The 15520-nt window shown below is 53.3% G+C and overlaps 7 protein-coding genes across 7 annotated transcripts; 3 read left to right on the top strand and 4 right to left on the bottom strand.

The window, feature by feature from the left end:
* Positions 1 to 2018: 2018 nt before the first annotated feature.
* Positions 2019 to 2618, top strand: AYO21_08291 (hypothetical protein; the record flags this gene model as incomplete). The annotated part of the gene is made up of 1 exon (XM_022658238.1): positions 2019 to 2618. The coding sequence occupies one exon, from the start codon at positions 2019 to 2021 to the stop codon at positions 2616 to 2618; it is 600 nt and encodes a 199-aa protein (XP_022509511.1).
* Positions 2619 to 3128: 510 nt separating this feature from the next.
* AYO21_08290 (hypothetical protein) lies at positions 3129 to 3806 on the top strand (the record flags this gene model as incomplete). Its single annotated transcript, XM_022658237.1, has 2 exons — positions 3129 to 3450; positions 3502 to 3806. The coding sequence occupies 2 exons, from the start codon at positions 3129 to 3131 to the stop codon at positions 3804 to 3806; spliced, it is 627 nt and encodes a 208-aa protein (XP_022509510.1).
* Positions 3807 to 5010: 1204 nt separating this feature from the next.
* Positions 5011 to 6129, bottom strand: AYO21_08289 (hypothetical protein; the record flags this gene model as incomplete). The annotated part of the gene is made up of 2 exons (XM_022658236.1): positions 5011 to 5980; positions 6056 to 6129. 2 exons carry the CDS (start codon positions 6127 to 6129, stop codon positions 5011 to 5013), a joined length of 1044 nt encoding a protein of 347 aa, XP_022509509.1.
* Positions 6130 to 7089: 960 nt separating this feature from the next.
* Positions 7090 to 8416, top strand: AYO21_08288 (hypothetical protein; the record flags this gene model as incomplete). The annotated part of the gene is made up of 2 exons (XM_022658235.1): positions 7090 to 7147; positions 7305 to 8416. 2 exons carry the CDS (start codon positions 7090 to 7092, stop codon positions 8414 to 8416), a joined length of 1170 nt encoding a protein of 389 aa, XP_022509508.1.
* A 1034-nt stretch (positions 8417 to 9450) lies between these two features.
* On the bottom strand, positions 9451 to 10575 carry AYO21_08287 (hypothetical protein; the record flags this gene model as incomplete). Its single annotated transcript, XM_022658234.1, has 3 exons — positions 9451 to 9647; positions 9701 to 9823; positions 9879 to 10575. 3 exons carry the CDS (start codon positions 10573 to 10575, stop codon positions 9451 to 9453), a joined length of 1017 nt encoding a protein of 338 aa, XP_022509507.1.
* Positions 10576 to 10804: 229 nt separating this feature from the next.
* AYO21_08286 (hypothetical protein) lies at positions 10805 to 13232 on the bottom strand (the record flags this gene model as incomplete). Its single annotated transcript, XM_022658233.1, has 4 exons — positions 10805 to 12388; positions 12444 to 12455; positions 12508 to 12726; positions 12780 to 13232. The coding sequence occupies 4 exons, from the start codon at positions 13230 to 13232 to the stop codon at positions 10805 to 10807; spliced, it is 2268 nt and encodes a 755-aa protein (XP_022509506.1).
* A 481-nt stretch (positions 13233 to 13713) lies between these two features.
* Positions 13714 to 14445, bottom strand: AYO21_08285 (hypothetical protein; the record flags this gene model as incomplete). The annotated part of the gene is made up of 1 exon (XM_022658232.1): positions 13714 to 14445. The coding sequence occupies one exon, from the start codon at positions 14443 to 14445 to the stop codon at positions 13714 to 13716; it is 732 nt and encodes a 243-aa protein (XP_022509505.1).
* Between the last annotated feature and the right edge of the window lie 1075 nt (positions 14446 to 15520).

Genomic DNA, 15520 nt, shown 5'->3' with positions numbered 1-15520 from the left:
AACCACACCCACTACCCCAACCGCTACTACGTCAACCACTACAACCACGACCACCTCGACAACAACCACCACCACCACCACCACCACCACCACGACAACATCAGCACCGCCAGCCGTATCATCAACCTGCTCGTCGGAGCAGTATAATGACTGTCTCAACATGAGTGGTGGCACCTGCTTGTGCAACATCCTATCTGACGGCCATACGCCCCAGTGCAACACTGGCGCGGCCTTTTGCTCAAATTTGGGCGAAACCTGCACTACCGACAGCGACTGTGTCGACAGGTACCCGGACCTCCTCTTCGACAGGTGTGTAAGGAACGACGGCCTCTTCGGCCCCTCCTGTTCATCACAAAACTATTGCGTCGAACAGAGCACGTGTCCGCAACCCGGCGGCAGCGCGAAGAGGGACCTGGAAGCCGTCTTCCGAGCACATGGAAGCATGCCCGCAGGGGAAGGAATGAAGCTGAGCAGGCGCTTGATAATGGGGTGAGACCTTTTTTTTTTTGCGAGAGTAGATTATCAATATAATATGAACTTTATACAACGTCTCCGGGTTCTGTTCCCTCGTCGCGCGCGATACGAAAGGACGGACGTGCCGCGGGAACAGATTCATCAGGGTCGACGGAGTTTTGAGGAATATTAATGCACAGCAACATAATTTACTTCAATAGTGTTGTCATATTTCAATAATCGCGTACCGCCTCTTCAGGAGTCTTCAGACCCTTTGGCTGCCAAGCCATGCCACAAATACTGAGCCGATGGGGGATTACCACCAGCTCTTTTTGATTTTTAAGCCATCTTACACCGTACACATTACACCTTCATCTTAGATCTTACAGCTTACATGAACATGGACATGAGATGGATATGAATGTAGAGATGAACATGAATATGAGCATAATGGGACCTTCCGAGCCTTACTAGGTAGTCTGAGTCTCAGTCTCAGTCCTGACTTATGTAGATAACCATACACATACCCGAGAACCTAGTTGTCTCATTCGCGGTCATCGCCTCTCAATTCTCGCAGGCATGGGCTCCTCGCTCTGTTCCTTCCCTACACACACGCACGCACACAAGAGTATCAGAGCATCGTGGCAGTATCGACCACTTATGACGACCGTGTCTGTCGCATTGAACCCCGATTCGTCCCCACGACCTCGCGGTAATACCTGTACTGGCATGACTGGGCACTTTCATGAGACCCTTACTCTCACGCACCTGACTTGGTTGGCCACGACCCTGCTTTGTCACATTGTACCACCTTGGCACCCAGTCCAAGCACCATTGGCTCATTGGCGCAACAATAGAGAGAGACCGGGCTTAGTAATACCAATACTAACATGTACCAGCCACGCGCCAGCCAAGAGCGAGCGATGGTGGTATTAGCGACGAAGCACTACGAGACGAGGTGGTAAGACGGCCCTGAATACGAGAACTTAGCCCCCCCGCCATTTCTCGTTCCCGGGCGGGAATAAACGTACTTCCTCTTTCGACGCGCCCCTACCAAACGTTCACTACAGCCGTCATCCTCGCTTACAAACACCAAACAGCCGCATAGTACTACTCGTAAGTAAGTACACCTAAACAAAGGCTTCGTCCCGATCGGGCAGTGCGGGACCCATGGCAAAGATACTCGGCAAGTTTCCTCGAGCCTGCTCTAGGTCTAGGTGACCCTTGTAACCAGCTCTTCCAGGCCAGGATTTTCCTGGGTGATGCTACCCTCTCGAGCTGGTGGTGTAAAGCACTGGAGTCGTTGTAGGTCTCTCAACAAGTAGTATTGAGACTTGGCTCGCCTGTGAGATGGCTCTGGAGACAACGACCTGTGCTATGGGCGGCAAAATCCCCTTGGCATGTAGAACCAACGAGCATATAAATAAATGCAGTGAAGCCGCGTCCCAGGATGTGAGATGAGCAATCCAATCTCCCAGAAACGTGAAATATCTCCTGCAAGTTCCAGATTGCTGCAAGCGACTCCAATCAACACCCATATCGCCATCTTCACAGGAACACCAGCAATGTCGTCGTCAAATACCAACCGCAACATTCCGCCTGGAATCAGGGACGAGAAGCGTCGCACCATCGTCAACAAAAACTCGGGGGAAACAATCACATGGACAACATACGGGTGTGAAACCGGAGGGAAAGAAGCGAACGCCATCCTCGTGTGCAAGCCAGGAGGTGGTCCGCCCCTCCACTACCACACCACCTATGCCGAGCGGTTCGAAGCGGTCGAAGGCGACTTGGGTGTCATCTTGGGCAATAGGGAACCATTCCATTTGAAGCCAGGCGAGTCGGCAGAGATCCCCATTGGCACCCACCACCGCTTCTTCAACGACGGAGACAAGGACGTCACCTTCAAAGGATTTGTGGTGCCCGCCCACGCAGGCTTTGAAAGGAGCTTGTACGTACTCTTTGGTCTCAACAACGATGGCTTGGCCGACCCGAAAACCGGTATGCCGTATAGCATCTTACATGCCGCTCTGGTCGGCGAGATGAGCGAGTCGAGGTTCCCAGGCTTCATGGGCGGGATCATGAACTACGTTGGCAAAATTCTCGCAACGTACGCGAGGTGGACTGGCGTTGAGGAGGAGCTGTTGAGGAAGTACTGGGATTGATTTCATTCAAGGGTGTTTGGAGGGGATCAAAAGACATGCAGCGACTTGACGTGCGGTCGGTTGTCCATCTCATCTCAAGTCATCTCACGCGAAGCAGGAAAAGGGTACAAAACTTGAAGTGGAGGCAAAGGACAACCCAAGTTCGATGACCGAGCTTGTTTAATAGGCTGAAGACTGATTGGGAGCCAGCTATTGCGACTCCCGGCCGACAGCTCCCATCATATAGATTGCGAGAGACATGCAGAACATGGTATAGAAATGAGATTCTTGTAACGATCTACCAGGTCTGCAGGTCAAGCAGGCTCGCCGAGTGTCGTGCCAAGACACTCAGTATTGCTTGGCGTGTTTGCCTCCAAGTCTTCCCAGCAATCCGCCCATCCACCTTAGGAAATATCGAGGTGACTTCATTGGGGCATGGGTCGGTTGAGAGCATGCTAGGGGTCTGAGGCGTTACTTTGATCTACATTTACCTTTCTCTCCGGCTAGATCTTCCCGCAAGGTTCTTCAAGCATGGCCGACAAAACCTCCCCTTCTCTGACGGCCGTGGCGGTCTCTTCTGTCATTCTTGGCCTGCTGGCAGGCTATTTCATAGGCCAGGGCTCCAGTATCGGTGTTTTTGGTGGTTCCGGAAGTGCGAACCAGGCAAAGAAAAGCTGGCCAAACAGCTACGACGTCAAAGTCCACGCCGACTCGAGCGACGACCAAGCAGACGACGAGGATGAAGCGGACGACGAAGACGAAGACGACGGGAAAGAGCTGAATGACTTCAAGGACTCAAAGGAGGAGGTGAAGCTTGTTTTAGCAGTGAGGACAGACCTAGGCATGGGCAAGGGTAAGGAGATCCGGAATCGGTTGCCAGTGCCATTGACTGATTTTCTCGCAGGCAAGATTGCCGCACAATGCTCCCATGCGACTCTGGCGTGCTATAAATACCTACTCAACCATGTCACTTCGGCTCCTCTACTGAAACGTTGGGAATGGGGTGGACAGCCGAAGATTGCGGTGCAAGTCAAGTCTGAGGAGGAGTTGGAGACACTTCAGGCACAAGCTATCAGCTTGGGGCTCTGCGCAAGGATCATACACGACGCTGGTAGGACACAAATCGCCGCCGGCAGTGCCACGGTACTGGGCGTTCTCGGGCCCAAGAGTGTGGTTGATCAGGTCACCGGTCACCTGAAACTCTTGTGATTGGAAGATACGAAGAGTCTGTTGGGAAGCCCTGCTGGGATTCTCAAGCATGAGCTCACCACAAAACGTCACAAAAGTTTCGATCGTTCTCCAGCATCAAATTTTGCCCTAAACACCCTACGCAAAACAGCAAAATTCAGCAGCTTCCACGGCTTGAGAATAACAACATCGGATGTATGTCTACCTCGTCCGTTCTCGATGCTCTTATATCTGATGTCAATCTTTTGGTGTCTGACAAGATCTCTTCAGAAGCCGTAATGGCCACAGATCCAACATCAGCCAACGTGTCCTCCCGGTTGACGTCAGGCGAGAAGTCGGTGGTGCATTCGACCTTGACCTCTTCCAGGGGTGGGCTTTTCCCATCAAAGATCCCAACGGCTCCCCCTCTGCCTTGACGAATAGGCATGTCCGAACTCGATCATAGACTTCATATTCTACGACGTGGGAAGACCCGTGGGATCGTCTACATTCTTCGAACTGCATATAGCAGCCACTCTACGAAAACACCCTTGTCAGCCTCGATCGCGAGATTTGCCAGTCCATAATGAGTCAGCGTTTGACTGGAATAACGCTCGAGTCGACATTCTTCCGTGTGAGGAACAACAGACTCTACATCGGCATGGCAAGCGAGGTCACACGACCTACAGGCAGATCCATGGTGACTTTTGCACGGCTTCCTGGCTGACACTTTGCCGCCGAATTCTGAGAACTGCGGCCCAATAATGCGAGACTTATAGTAGACCAGTCAAATAAGAACCCGCGGCTCAGGGACTGTTTGTTCCCCAGGGAACAAGTAAGATAGATCTGAGCTAGATGCCAGCACGAAAACGGCAATCCAATTCCAGGAGTTATGTAACCTCATACATGTCCTTGGGTCAGAAAGCCCAATCAAATCAATCTGTATAAGTCAAGGCGGTACCAAATATTTCCTTTTTCTCGGGGCAGGGGGGAAAAGTGATTGTTCAACGATAGAAATGGAATATTCGATGTCATTTTATGTCATGTATTTCCTTCTCTACCTCTTGTATAAGTAGGTAGATGGGTAGGGTGCCACCGTCTCTTTATCCATGACGAGTGCTGATTGCCTGTATTGTGTCTTTTCGACCCCCGTTTGAAAAAAAGCACCATTACAAGAAATCTATACAAAGTCACGCCCTGAGCGTAGTGACATCTGGCTGGTTCTCAAACCCCTCCTGCGCTTACGTTACGAATACTTCCGTGCCAATTCCTCGCTCCGCTTCTGGTACTTGTCGCGGTACCGGGTCAACAGGTCCAGGGAGATCTTGGAGCCGCCGCACACGACGATGACGACCTTGGAGGAGGGGGAGAATCCCTTGAGGAGCTTCTTCAGGCGGCCGTCGTAGGCGAGGGCGACGCTAGCGCCGCAGGCGGGTTCGACGAGGATGCGCTCATCGTCCAGGAAGCGCCAGCAGGCGGCGCAAGCCTCGGCGTCGTCGAGCACCACCGACGTGACGGCCGGGCGCTGGCCTTCGCGGAAGGCGTTCTCGGCGACGCGGATGGCGCCTAGCGAGGTCGCGACCGACGTGATGGCTGGGAGGGTCACCAGCTCTTTCTGTTGCAGCGACTGGGCAAGCGAGTCGGCGCCCAGCGTCTCCACCGGCAGCACCTGGACTTGGTCGGACCAGCCGACGCGGTCGAGGCCGTGCATGATGCCGGAGAACAAGCCGCCGCCGCCCACGGAGCAGACGATGGCGTCGGGCTTGTCGTCGCCGTCAGGCATCTGCCTCTGGATCTCCTCAACCATGGTGCCCGCACCTTCCCAGATAAAAGGGTGGTCAAAGGGGTGGATGTAGATGCCCTTCTCCCCTTTGGCTTCTGCGGCGGGGATGACGACTTCCCGGAGATGTTGGTCGGCGAAGAACCAGCTGTCGCCGTGGACAATCACCTCGCTGGCACCCGCGGCAAGCAACTTTGCTACCGTGGGTTCATCCGTGCTAGTGGGGACCACGACTGAGGACGCGTAACCCAGGGACGTCGCGGCCGTGACACAGGCGAGCCCGGCGTTGCCTCCGGAGGAGGAGTAGAAGTGCAGCGGTCGGTCATCTGACGGGGACTCTGATTGTTCTTGAATGCTCTTAAGCACCAAGTTGCCGATGCCCCGGGACTTGAATGACGACGAGGGTTGGAGGTTTTCGAGTTTGAGAAAGATGCGACTGTACAAACGAGCCATGCGTCAGCAACCAGTAAATCCGTGGGTGTATCGAAAGGAGGGACGTGGTTTTCTTTACCAGCCAGCGATTTTGGACAGGACTGTCGATTCGACCAAGGGCGTCTCGATCCACGGTTGTTTGACGTGAGGCATGGTGTCCGGCCCGAGGTGGTTCCTCTCTATCATTGCACCTTCACTGTGTGTCTGTAGATTCAAACTGGAGATTATAGCAGGCTGACACTGGTATATTTCCGTCCCCAAGGTCCCGCGGACACTGAGCGATGCGCAAATTGAGCAAGGACTAGCCAGACGATCAGCAATAGAAAAAGCAGCAATAGAACAAGATATAAAAGAGGCGAGGGGTGGGTTGTACCTAGTTGTGAAAGTGGTTGTGGCTACTTACGGCCAGCACCGGGAGGAAAGGCCTTTTGTTACCCACCCCTTTTCCACTTTTTCCCTTCCTTTGCACTATAGTTCCTCTTTCTTTTGGAAATTCTTCTGTTCGATCGACAACGGGGGCCTTTTTTTCCACCCGGGAATTGTTCTCGAGATCCACGCCTTGTTACAAGAAACCCAACAACCACCAATGGGCATAAAGCTTATGTAAAAGCGGGTGGCACCTTACCAGGTTTGACGTAGGATCCGATGAGCTAAAAAGCATTACGCAATGAATCCCTGTGAAAAGATACTGGCTGGGTGGCACAAGGTAGTAATAGTTTGGGGATGGAATCCCTCCGTAGTAGGCGCATGGGTCCACGTGGACTGGACTGAGGCTTGTGACCACCTTTTGAGAATCAGAGAGACGAGGCGATGACATGAAGAGGAAGAAACCCTTGAGAAGAGGTCGATTGCTTTGGGAAACCGGCCCGCGTGCTATCTCCCTGTCTATCGTATTTTTCTGATTGGCCAGCCTCGCCATCACTTTGTCGTAGGAGACTTCATCGCCAGCCGGAGATTCCCACGTAACGAGGCTAGGAATAACGCCGCCCGATTTTTCTCTCCATGAAGCTTCTACAGATCCTGGAAGTTTTCTACATAGCGAAATTTCAAAAGGGTGAAAAGGCAAGCGGATAGTGGAGTGTCTATTTCCTTTTTTCCGACAAATCTCCTCGTATGGCTCAGGCCGATAATAATGACAATGGGGCAAGTCCTTCTGAGCGACTTGCGTTCTGTACGCTGGGCATGTTGATTATTGGTCCGCTATACCCCCTCCCTCTTCCCCTGGTGTGGTCTCTTCTGCACGTTATTCGTTTACCTTGGTGCTGTACTCGTACCAAATGTATATGTCTTACCGGCTAAATCCACTAATTCGCCCTCCGAACGTACAGACAAGATCGAATACCTCGATAGTACCAGCAACACCACGCAGAAAGCGCAGGAGAGAATAATCGGCGGCGCAGGCACGTATGCGGCGCTCGGGGCGCGCCTCGCCGCGGGCAGCCTCCACGCCTCGTCGGTGGGCTGGATCGTCGACATGGGGTCCGACTTCCCCGCGGAGTTTCGCGCAGCGATCGAGACGTGGCACACGAGCTGCGTGTTCCGCTTCGACGGGTCCCGCCTGACAACCACGGCGTGGAACGGCTACGGGCCCAACGAGTTCCGGGCGTTCAAGTACCTGACGCCCAAGCGGCGGCTGGACCAGCACTCGCTGTCCGACGGGCAGGTGCTCGCCCGCGCGTTCCACATGGTCTGCTCCCCCGCGCGGTGCATGGCGCTGGTCCAGGGTATTCTGGCTCGGCGACGGAAGCTTCTCTCGGAGAGTGACAGTGACAGCGACAGCGACAGGCCGATCTTCGTCTGGGAGCCCATCCCGGACCTGTGCACGCCCGAGGAACTATCGCGGCTACGCGAGGCCGCTGCGTGCGTCGACGTCGTGAGCCCCAACGCCGACGAGTTCGCGTCCTTTTTCAAGGAAATGCCCGACTTCTCCTCCCGGGAACGGATGGTCGAGGCGCTCCTCGGACTAGACAACCGACAACAAGGCCGAGGGCAGAAGCAGAATCCGCTAAAAACGGCCCTGGTGGTCAGAGAAGGCGCCCACGGATGCACCACGTATGTCGGGAGCACAAAGGGTCTACATCTCCCGGCATATCACCAAAGTAAAGCAAAAGTCGTGGATCCGACTGGTGGGGGAAACACGTTCTTGGGAGCGTTGGCCATGGGCATCACGGGCATTACGACCCCTCCTCCCGAAGAGGCTTCTCTCAAAGAACTAGAGGTTCCCGAAGGCTCTGTATTTGGTGGGGAGAACAGGCTTTTCTTCGCACTGCTTCACGCCACCGTCGCGGCTGGGTATGCAATTGAGCAAGTGGGGATGCCTAGTGTATCAACGGAAGACGGTGACTGTTGGAATGGAGAGGCATATCCAGAGCGTTTCCGTAACTACGTAAAACGAGAGAGAGATCACATAGCCGTTCAACTCTCAAGCTCATGCAGCTGAACATACACTGCCGAAAGAAGTATCTCCAAGTCTCGTAAGTGTCATTGATTTGTCAATGAAGACCTTGAACTAGCTGTTCCTGCAAGACCGGTCGAGCACGGCAGGGTTCCTTTCATGTTTGACGGCGGTGTGATATGTACAGTTTTATAATTCTTGTGCTGCCTCCCTAATGTCTTGATACTCTGCAGTGGGCCTCTTTCATTGCTGCTTGTTCTCTCCTCCGGCGCTCGCACAGTCGTCACAACCCAGCCAAATGCGCGCCGTGCCTCAAGTATTCTGAAAGTATGTACAATGGAGCAGTGCCTTCTTGCTCAAGAGAGAAAATGGCTGGGTTCGCTCGACGTTCATTTTGTGTCGGTAGGGTAATGTGGAAGACCGGTTCGTGGTTTATTGGCCCTTCTGCGCCTTTTCGTGCTCGATTATCTGTTTGCTCCAACTGCAAAACCGTCAGCATAAGTCCCCAGCGCTCCTGAAAAAAACGATACAAGGCATCTCCATCGAGCACAACCCCTTCCGACAACCTCTCCCACACTCGCACCCAAACGCATCAAACCAACCAACCAATTGGTGCTCGGGATCGAACTTACTACCGGCTCGGGAAAAACACGTCCTTCTCTGGCATCTTGGTCCGGACTTCCCTGTTCGCCGAGACTCTCCAGGCAAGTCCGGCGCACGCGGCAATGACCACGCCCATGACGAGCGTGTTGGCTCGCCAGTTGTGAGGTTGTGCGTACCACCCACCGGCGGGGGACCAGACGTGCTTCGGGTAAGCGACTTTGCCGCCTCCGCCCATCGTTGTTGTGAGGTCTTGTGAGAGTCGCGGCGGGGAGGACGGAAATCAATATAGAGGGTGAGGAGAGGAAGGTAAAGTGGGTGAGATGGTGAATGAGCTTGAGAGGGAGAATGAGACTCGATCGAGGTGCCGTGCAGTGCAGTTTCAAAGGCCCAACTGTGATTGGCCGCCGAGAGCTTCATCGGCATACTTGCCTCTTCTAGCGCATTGCACGTCTATCTACCGAGTATGAATTTCTTGCCTACAACTTGACCACGATTTTGCTTGCAGAAACTCCCTGTTTCAACCTGTCAATCCCACTTTGAATGCTACCCAACCCTTCACCGATGACATTTGCGCGGGGGGCAGGTTTGTATTGGCCGCTCGCCAACGCAGCCGGAAGAAAATCCTTCCAGAGAGCTTTGCCGACATCTGTGTCTGGCACCAATCCTGCCAGCACTGACGTTACATTAGTAGCCTTTCTCCAGACGTATCGTCAGACGATGACTTACTTTGTTTAGCCGTGACACCTTCCGGCAGCTCTGCCGGTGGCTGCCCTGCTGTAGCGATCAAACCGCCTCCAATTCGTGAGAGAATTTCAGCAACCTTCCGAGTGCTGTCTTCCGCACCGAAGGCTGAAGTAGATGTTAGTTATGTTACAATATCGGCTAATTTCACTTCCACGCTTACCATCGAAAGCGCCGAGCAGGCTACTACCCTCCAGCCTGGTTGCCAGCTTTTCAACAATATTCTCATCAGCATGATCAAATATCTCCGCTGCGCCAATGGACTTGCAATAGTCGAAGTTTCTTGGAGACGCAGTTGCAACGACGTTGACCCCGGAGGCAGCAGCTAGCTGGATGACTGCACTGCCCACACTCGAACTGCCACTCCAGACTAGGAGAGTCTTGTCCGTCTTCTCGTGGGTGTTCTGTGGAAGCGGCAAACCCAGGAAGCCATCTTGGTAGAGTCCTCCGACGGCGGTGGAGAAAGCCATCGGTATGACAGCAGCATCCTCATAACTCAGACTTTGTGGGATAGCTGCTGCGGCATGTGTTGGGATGACGGTATATGCTTGGAACGCCCAACCCTCAGACTTTCCGGTTATGAACCCCAGGGCGTGTGCTGTGACGCGTGCTGCAGGCTCGAACTCAGTCACTCCATTGCCCACTTCGACCACCTCTCCGGCGATATCATGTCCAAGAATTGCGGGCCAATTTTGAATGAACAGGCCCAGATCTTGGACTAGGATATCAATTGGGTTTATTGCAACGGCATGGTTTTTGACCAGAATCTCTCCGGGGCCAGGCCTCCCAATGCTGGCGGGTCCCACTCTGAGACATTGTCGTGGTCCGTCGAGGAACGCCGCGCTGTTCTCGAGAGTCATTTTCGTCTGTCTACTTTGAATCGAAATAAACCAGATCGACTCTCTGATGCTGCAGAGATGGGAGATGGCGATGGATGGCCAAGTCAAAACGGCAGCCTGAATCGACATTGACTTGTGCCTGGGTTGCCAAGCCGCTAATAGACGAGACGGGAGTGCAACTGCATAAAAGAGACTGATCCGAGACGGTGCTTCAGCACAAGACGTTCTGGGTATGTCTCTGGTCAGTCTCTCACGGTATATCGGGCTTCAAAAGTCGAAAGACCTCATCGGTGTTGACCCATCCTGGATGTATTGATCGAGAATACCCTGCGACGACTTGGTTAGCAACGACAACAGACCATGGGAGAGGGAAGACAGAACTAACCCAGTCAATCATGTCTGAATCGCTAAAGAACACGTCCAGAAGCTCCCGGGATGCAGGATCGTGGATGACCCCAAGCACATCATCAGGCAGGGGTATCGTAGGGTTATCCAATGGCAAAGGGTTGTGTCCTGGGCCACTCTGGTTCGCGCTTACGGTCCTTGCGGAGTCCAACTTCTCCTGCGACAGTGGCTGAATTATATCTGCGGTTGCGCTGTGAATTCCAGTCACTTCCTCTTTCTTTTGGGGTCCTGGCCTGGGGATCTTTGAGAGCATGGTGGCGAGAATATTCGATGCTCGCCTAGCATCTGACGAGGTTGATGTTTGTGATTGCCAAATATCGTGCGAGACTTTCAGAGCATCGTATCTCATCCTTTGCGCATCCAAGTCCAGTGTTGGCATGGCCTCTGAGCCGGTCTGCCGGTGAGATTCATATAGGTCAAGACAAGTAATCATAGCTGCCAACAGGAAATCATGGTGTGCCAGATTCGCCGACGTCCACTGACTGTTGTGCAACAAACCTCCGGGCCGGGTGGCTCGGTCAACCTCAGCTTGATATTGCAGCATCTGAAAGCTGGCGCCGATGCAGGCACTCCGTGAATATTGAAATTTAGGGTTCGTCCTGTCGTGACTCAGATACTTCCTGTGAAGGATCATCATGCCCTTCTGATAGACCAGCTCGACGTTGAGCCGGTGCACTATTGTGTGAGTCGCGTCGGTGATGGAAGACCCGGGCGGCCTCCATCTAAGGCTCGGCGGTATTCGAGCACGAATCTTACGGAGTTCGTCGTCCAAGCTCAAGACATCCGCATAGGCTGGAAATCTCGGTGACAGAGCCTGCTGCGCCACTTTTCTGAATGCCTGCGCTAGGTGGCCTTTGTAGCAGTAGTAAAGCATCGGCGTCGGGTCCGTGGGCGGCCGCGATGGAGGAATTGTCGTAGAATATTCGTCAAAGTCTTCGTCGAACAGATTGCTTGGCGGTGCTGTGTCATAGTCCTCCTCGTGGATAATGGCTGGCAGTCCTGCCTGAAAGGACAAGAGTAGTTCAAAGGTCTGCACCGTGGAGAAGACTCTCCGACGCATTTCGCCCTCGAACGGCGAAATGTGAGCAAGATGACTCGGGTCTCGGTGGTATCCCATTCTCAAAGCAAGACGGGCAGCCACCCCCATCAACAGCCAAGGCTCAGTCTCAGAAGCCCCTCGCTGAAAGAACCTACTGATGGCATAGAGCAGCATAGCTTCGACGCTGTAGGGACGAGCCTTCTGGTAATGACCAGCGACTAAAGCTCGACCCGCGTTCGTGAAGAACAGGCCCGAAGCTTCTTTGAGGGACTGAAAAAAGTCTGTCTCTCCGGGTCGTGCAATCCGAGAGCCCAGATGGATGAGCGAGAAAAGCATCGAAATCCAAAGGAAAGAGGTTGATGAGGGATCGTTCCAGAATGATTCGTACTGCTAGTCATCAATGTCCCATATCTTCCAATGCCAGTGGTCTTAAGGTGAGACCTACCTCTCGTAAAAACTTTTGCCTGTGTATAAATGCTGCAACGATAAGCCATGTTTCTACAACAAACCAACGAAGAGCGCTCACGGATATGTAAAAATCGCGCATTGAACTGCTCTGAAAGTAACTTGTCCACCACGGCTCGGGGAGGCAGAGAAGTGCAAACCTCAGCCATGGACAAAGGCTGTAGATCGGACAGGACAATGTCGGGGTCGTTCCTGTATGTCGAGAAGTCCCCGTCCTCTGCCTCTTCTGGTTCCGGCGCAAGACATTCCTGAATATCTTTAATCTGTGCACGGTGAGGCTGACGACCCGGTCAAGAGCAACGATGTACAAACAAACATTTTCTAGGATCGCAGCCCAATGAGTAGGCCCGAGGTATCTGGTTTCAACACCTCTGATAGCCAGATGACCGTTCGGCAGCGAGCATGTTGCCGCTGACGAAGCGTCCGTCGCCAAGGACGCTGGAACTGTGTCGGAGTGTACGCTCGTCGACAGTGTCTGAAGACTATTGTCAGAATGAGGAGGCGTTGCCTGTCCACTCTGCCCATGTGTGCTCTCATTTGCCTGCATCAACGTCGTCACCATTACCTCGAGTTTTTGTAGCCGAGACTGGGCCCTGGATATATTGTCTCCATTGTTAAGGTTGACATTGCGATCAGGAGCAGAGATGCCAGAAGGGTTGGCAGAGAAGCCGTTGGTCTGATGCTTGCGCTTGGCTGCTTGACCGGCCCGTCTAGGGGTATTTGGTTTAATGATCCGGAACACAGTTTGATACTGAGACAAGTTAGACATGTCCTGGGGTGCACGGCTAGGATCAATCCGTCCGGTCTAATCAATTGGAGGCTGCAGATGGAGAATGCGAGACTGCTGGTTGATACACATCGAGATATCTTGATCTACATGTGTTGAGGTCAGTGATCGACCGTAGAATACGGTGAAGCGCAGAAGCACTTGGCGTATGATCTCTTGCAGTCTCTCCAGGTCGGGACTCGTCACTTCACGAAAGCAGGGCATTGCGCATCTTCTCGGGTCACAGAGAATATGTCTTGTGATTAAGTACTGCTAAAGGAGTGTCTATTAAATCATACAACACAGAACGCCAGTCGCTAATGCTGATAAGAAAACACAAAAACGCCAATCGCTATGCAACTCAAGTAACAAAAGATCCGTCCCATGCAAACAATTTGCCAGTGGCAGTCAACCCTTCATGACTCTCTGTTCTGTCGTGCCGGCCCCCGCCCGTGTATTTCCCCACCATTCATAGCTCATTCATTTACAGCTTTTGGGCAACAAAGGTAGGGTCGCAGACGATGTCGCTGACCTCGCTCGGGGTCTCCAGGGTCCAGGCACCTTTGTCGGCGTCGGAGAAGGTGATGTCTCGGTTCGCGCCTCTGAGGACAATGAGGGGGTTGCCGTGGATATCGAGGATTTGGCAGCGGTAGTCCTGCTTTTCGACCAACGATCCGACGGAGAGCTCGACGGTTTCAAAGGGACCGCTGGTGGCGACGGGAGCCGACTCGGCGCGGTAGCCCGCAGGCAGGGAAGTCTGCGAGCCGGTCTCGGTGGATTGGCTTTGGAGGATGACGCGCAAGTTGAGTTCATCCGAGGCCGGGTCGATCTTCACGAACGAAGGGTCGCAAACAACCTCGCTGACATAGCTGGACTCGCGGAAGGTCCAGGCGCCCTTGTCGGCATCGGAGAAGGTGGTGTCGATGTTGGCACCGCGTGTGGCCACAATGGGATTTCCATAGTTGTCAAGAGCCTGGCAACGGAGCTCCTTGTTCTGGACGTCCTCGCCGAGTCGGATCTCGATCGAGTTGAAAGGTCCGCTGAGGGCCGGGGCGGCCATGTCCCTGACATTGGACTTGAGGTTCACCTGGGCGCCGGTTTCACCTCCATCGCTCAGGGCAACGTTGACCTTGTCGTCGTAGTTGCGACGGCTGTGAGGAGCAGCAAAAGCACCGGTAGCGGCGAGGAGAGAGAGAACGATGGCCTTGGAATGCATTTTTCGGATTATGTTGTTTTGTTGTTGAGTTGAAAAGCTTTGGGGATTAGATATTTTCTTATTGGCTGCTAGAAAGAATGGATGTAGAGCAGTTGGGCTCAAAGAATGTAGGGAAAGAATGAAGGAAGGAAATAAAAAAAAATAAGGAAAGGTAGTAAGTTGGTTGGTTTGTTGTTTTGTCTGTGTTGTATGAGGAGAGGAATCGTATGACTGGTGAGGAACTCATGGCATCTTTATACCCATTCCACCCCACCACAGATGTCCCTTCTCAAAGGACAGTATGGTGTATTCCGCATATACGAAGTAAGACCGATTCCTCGGATGAACCAGTCGTCAGTATCCACTAGAACCACTGGGAGAATTACACACCTGTCCAAATCGGGAGATGCGTATATACTGCGCCTGGGAAGCGCGGCGTGACAAAGCGCTCGCCAAGGCGACTATGTCGATTGGCTCGATGGCGGAATGGAAGTCACTATACCCAATATCGCCTGGACGAGCCCAAATCACCCAATGCCCTTATAGCAGCACCGCCGAAAGACCCATTCGTCCACAGTAGTCGTAGGTGTAGGATTCCGCTCGGTCGGTCTTGGCTTCTAGAAGTGCTTACTATATCAAGCTTCCCAATAATAGATACAGACAGGTACACAAGCCTTGCGGGAGCCAAGACTCCCCGCCGCGAGATTTTGGCCAACACCGCAGGTTTTAATAATGCTGTGGCGGGTTCGGCGGGTTTGGCGAACAGGAACAGACAGACACTGTCAGCATTTACCGTGGAGCCGCGTTAGCGAGGTAGTACCTGTTGACCAAAGACAAGCAAGGATTCTTTTTGCTTGCCTCTTCGTCCGTATGCCCAAACTGGAGCTATTCGACATCAGCCACGGCCCGCTCGCAGTAATATTCCCTTTCCTAGATTCGGGGTTTCCCCCTCTTTGATTGCTCTCGTGGAATTTCCTAGAAGAAGTGGCTGTTACTGTGCCCCTTCCACCAGCCATTTCAATTCAGCTGCCCTACATTCTGGTCGTAGACTGTCCGGCGAATCCGGCTTGGATGTATCTCTGCATATCGCCCTCGG

Source organism: Fonsecaea monophora (assembly GCF_001642475.1).
Source record: "Fonsecaea monophora strain CBS 269.37 chromosome Unknown Scaff70, whole genome shotgun sequence".
NCBI classification, from domain to species: Eukaryota; Fungi; Ascomycota; class Eurotiomycetes; order Chaetothyriales; family Herpotrichiellaceae; genus Fonsecaea; species Fonsecaea monophora.
This window is presented reverse-complemented; position numbering and strand designations above follow the sequence as displayed.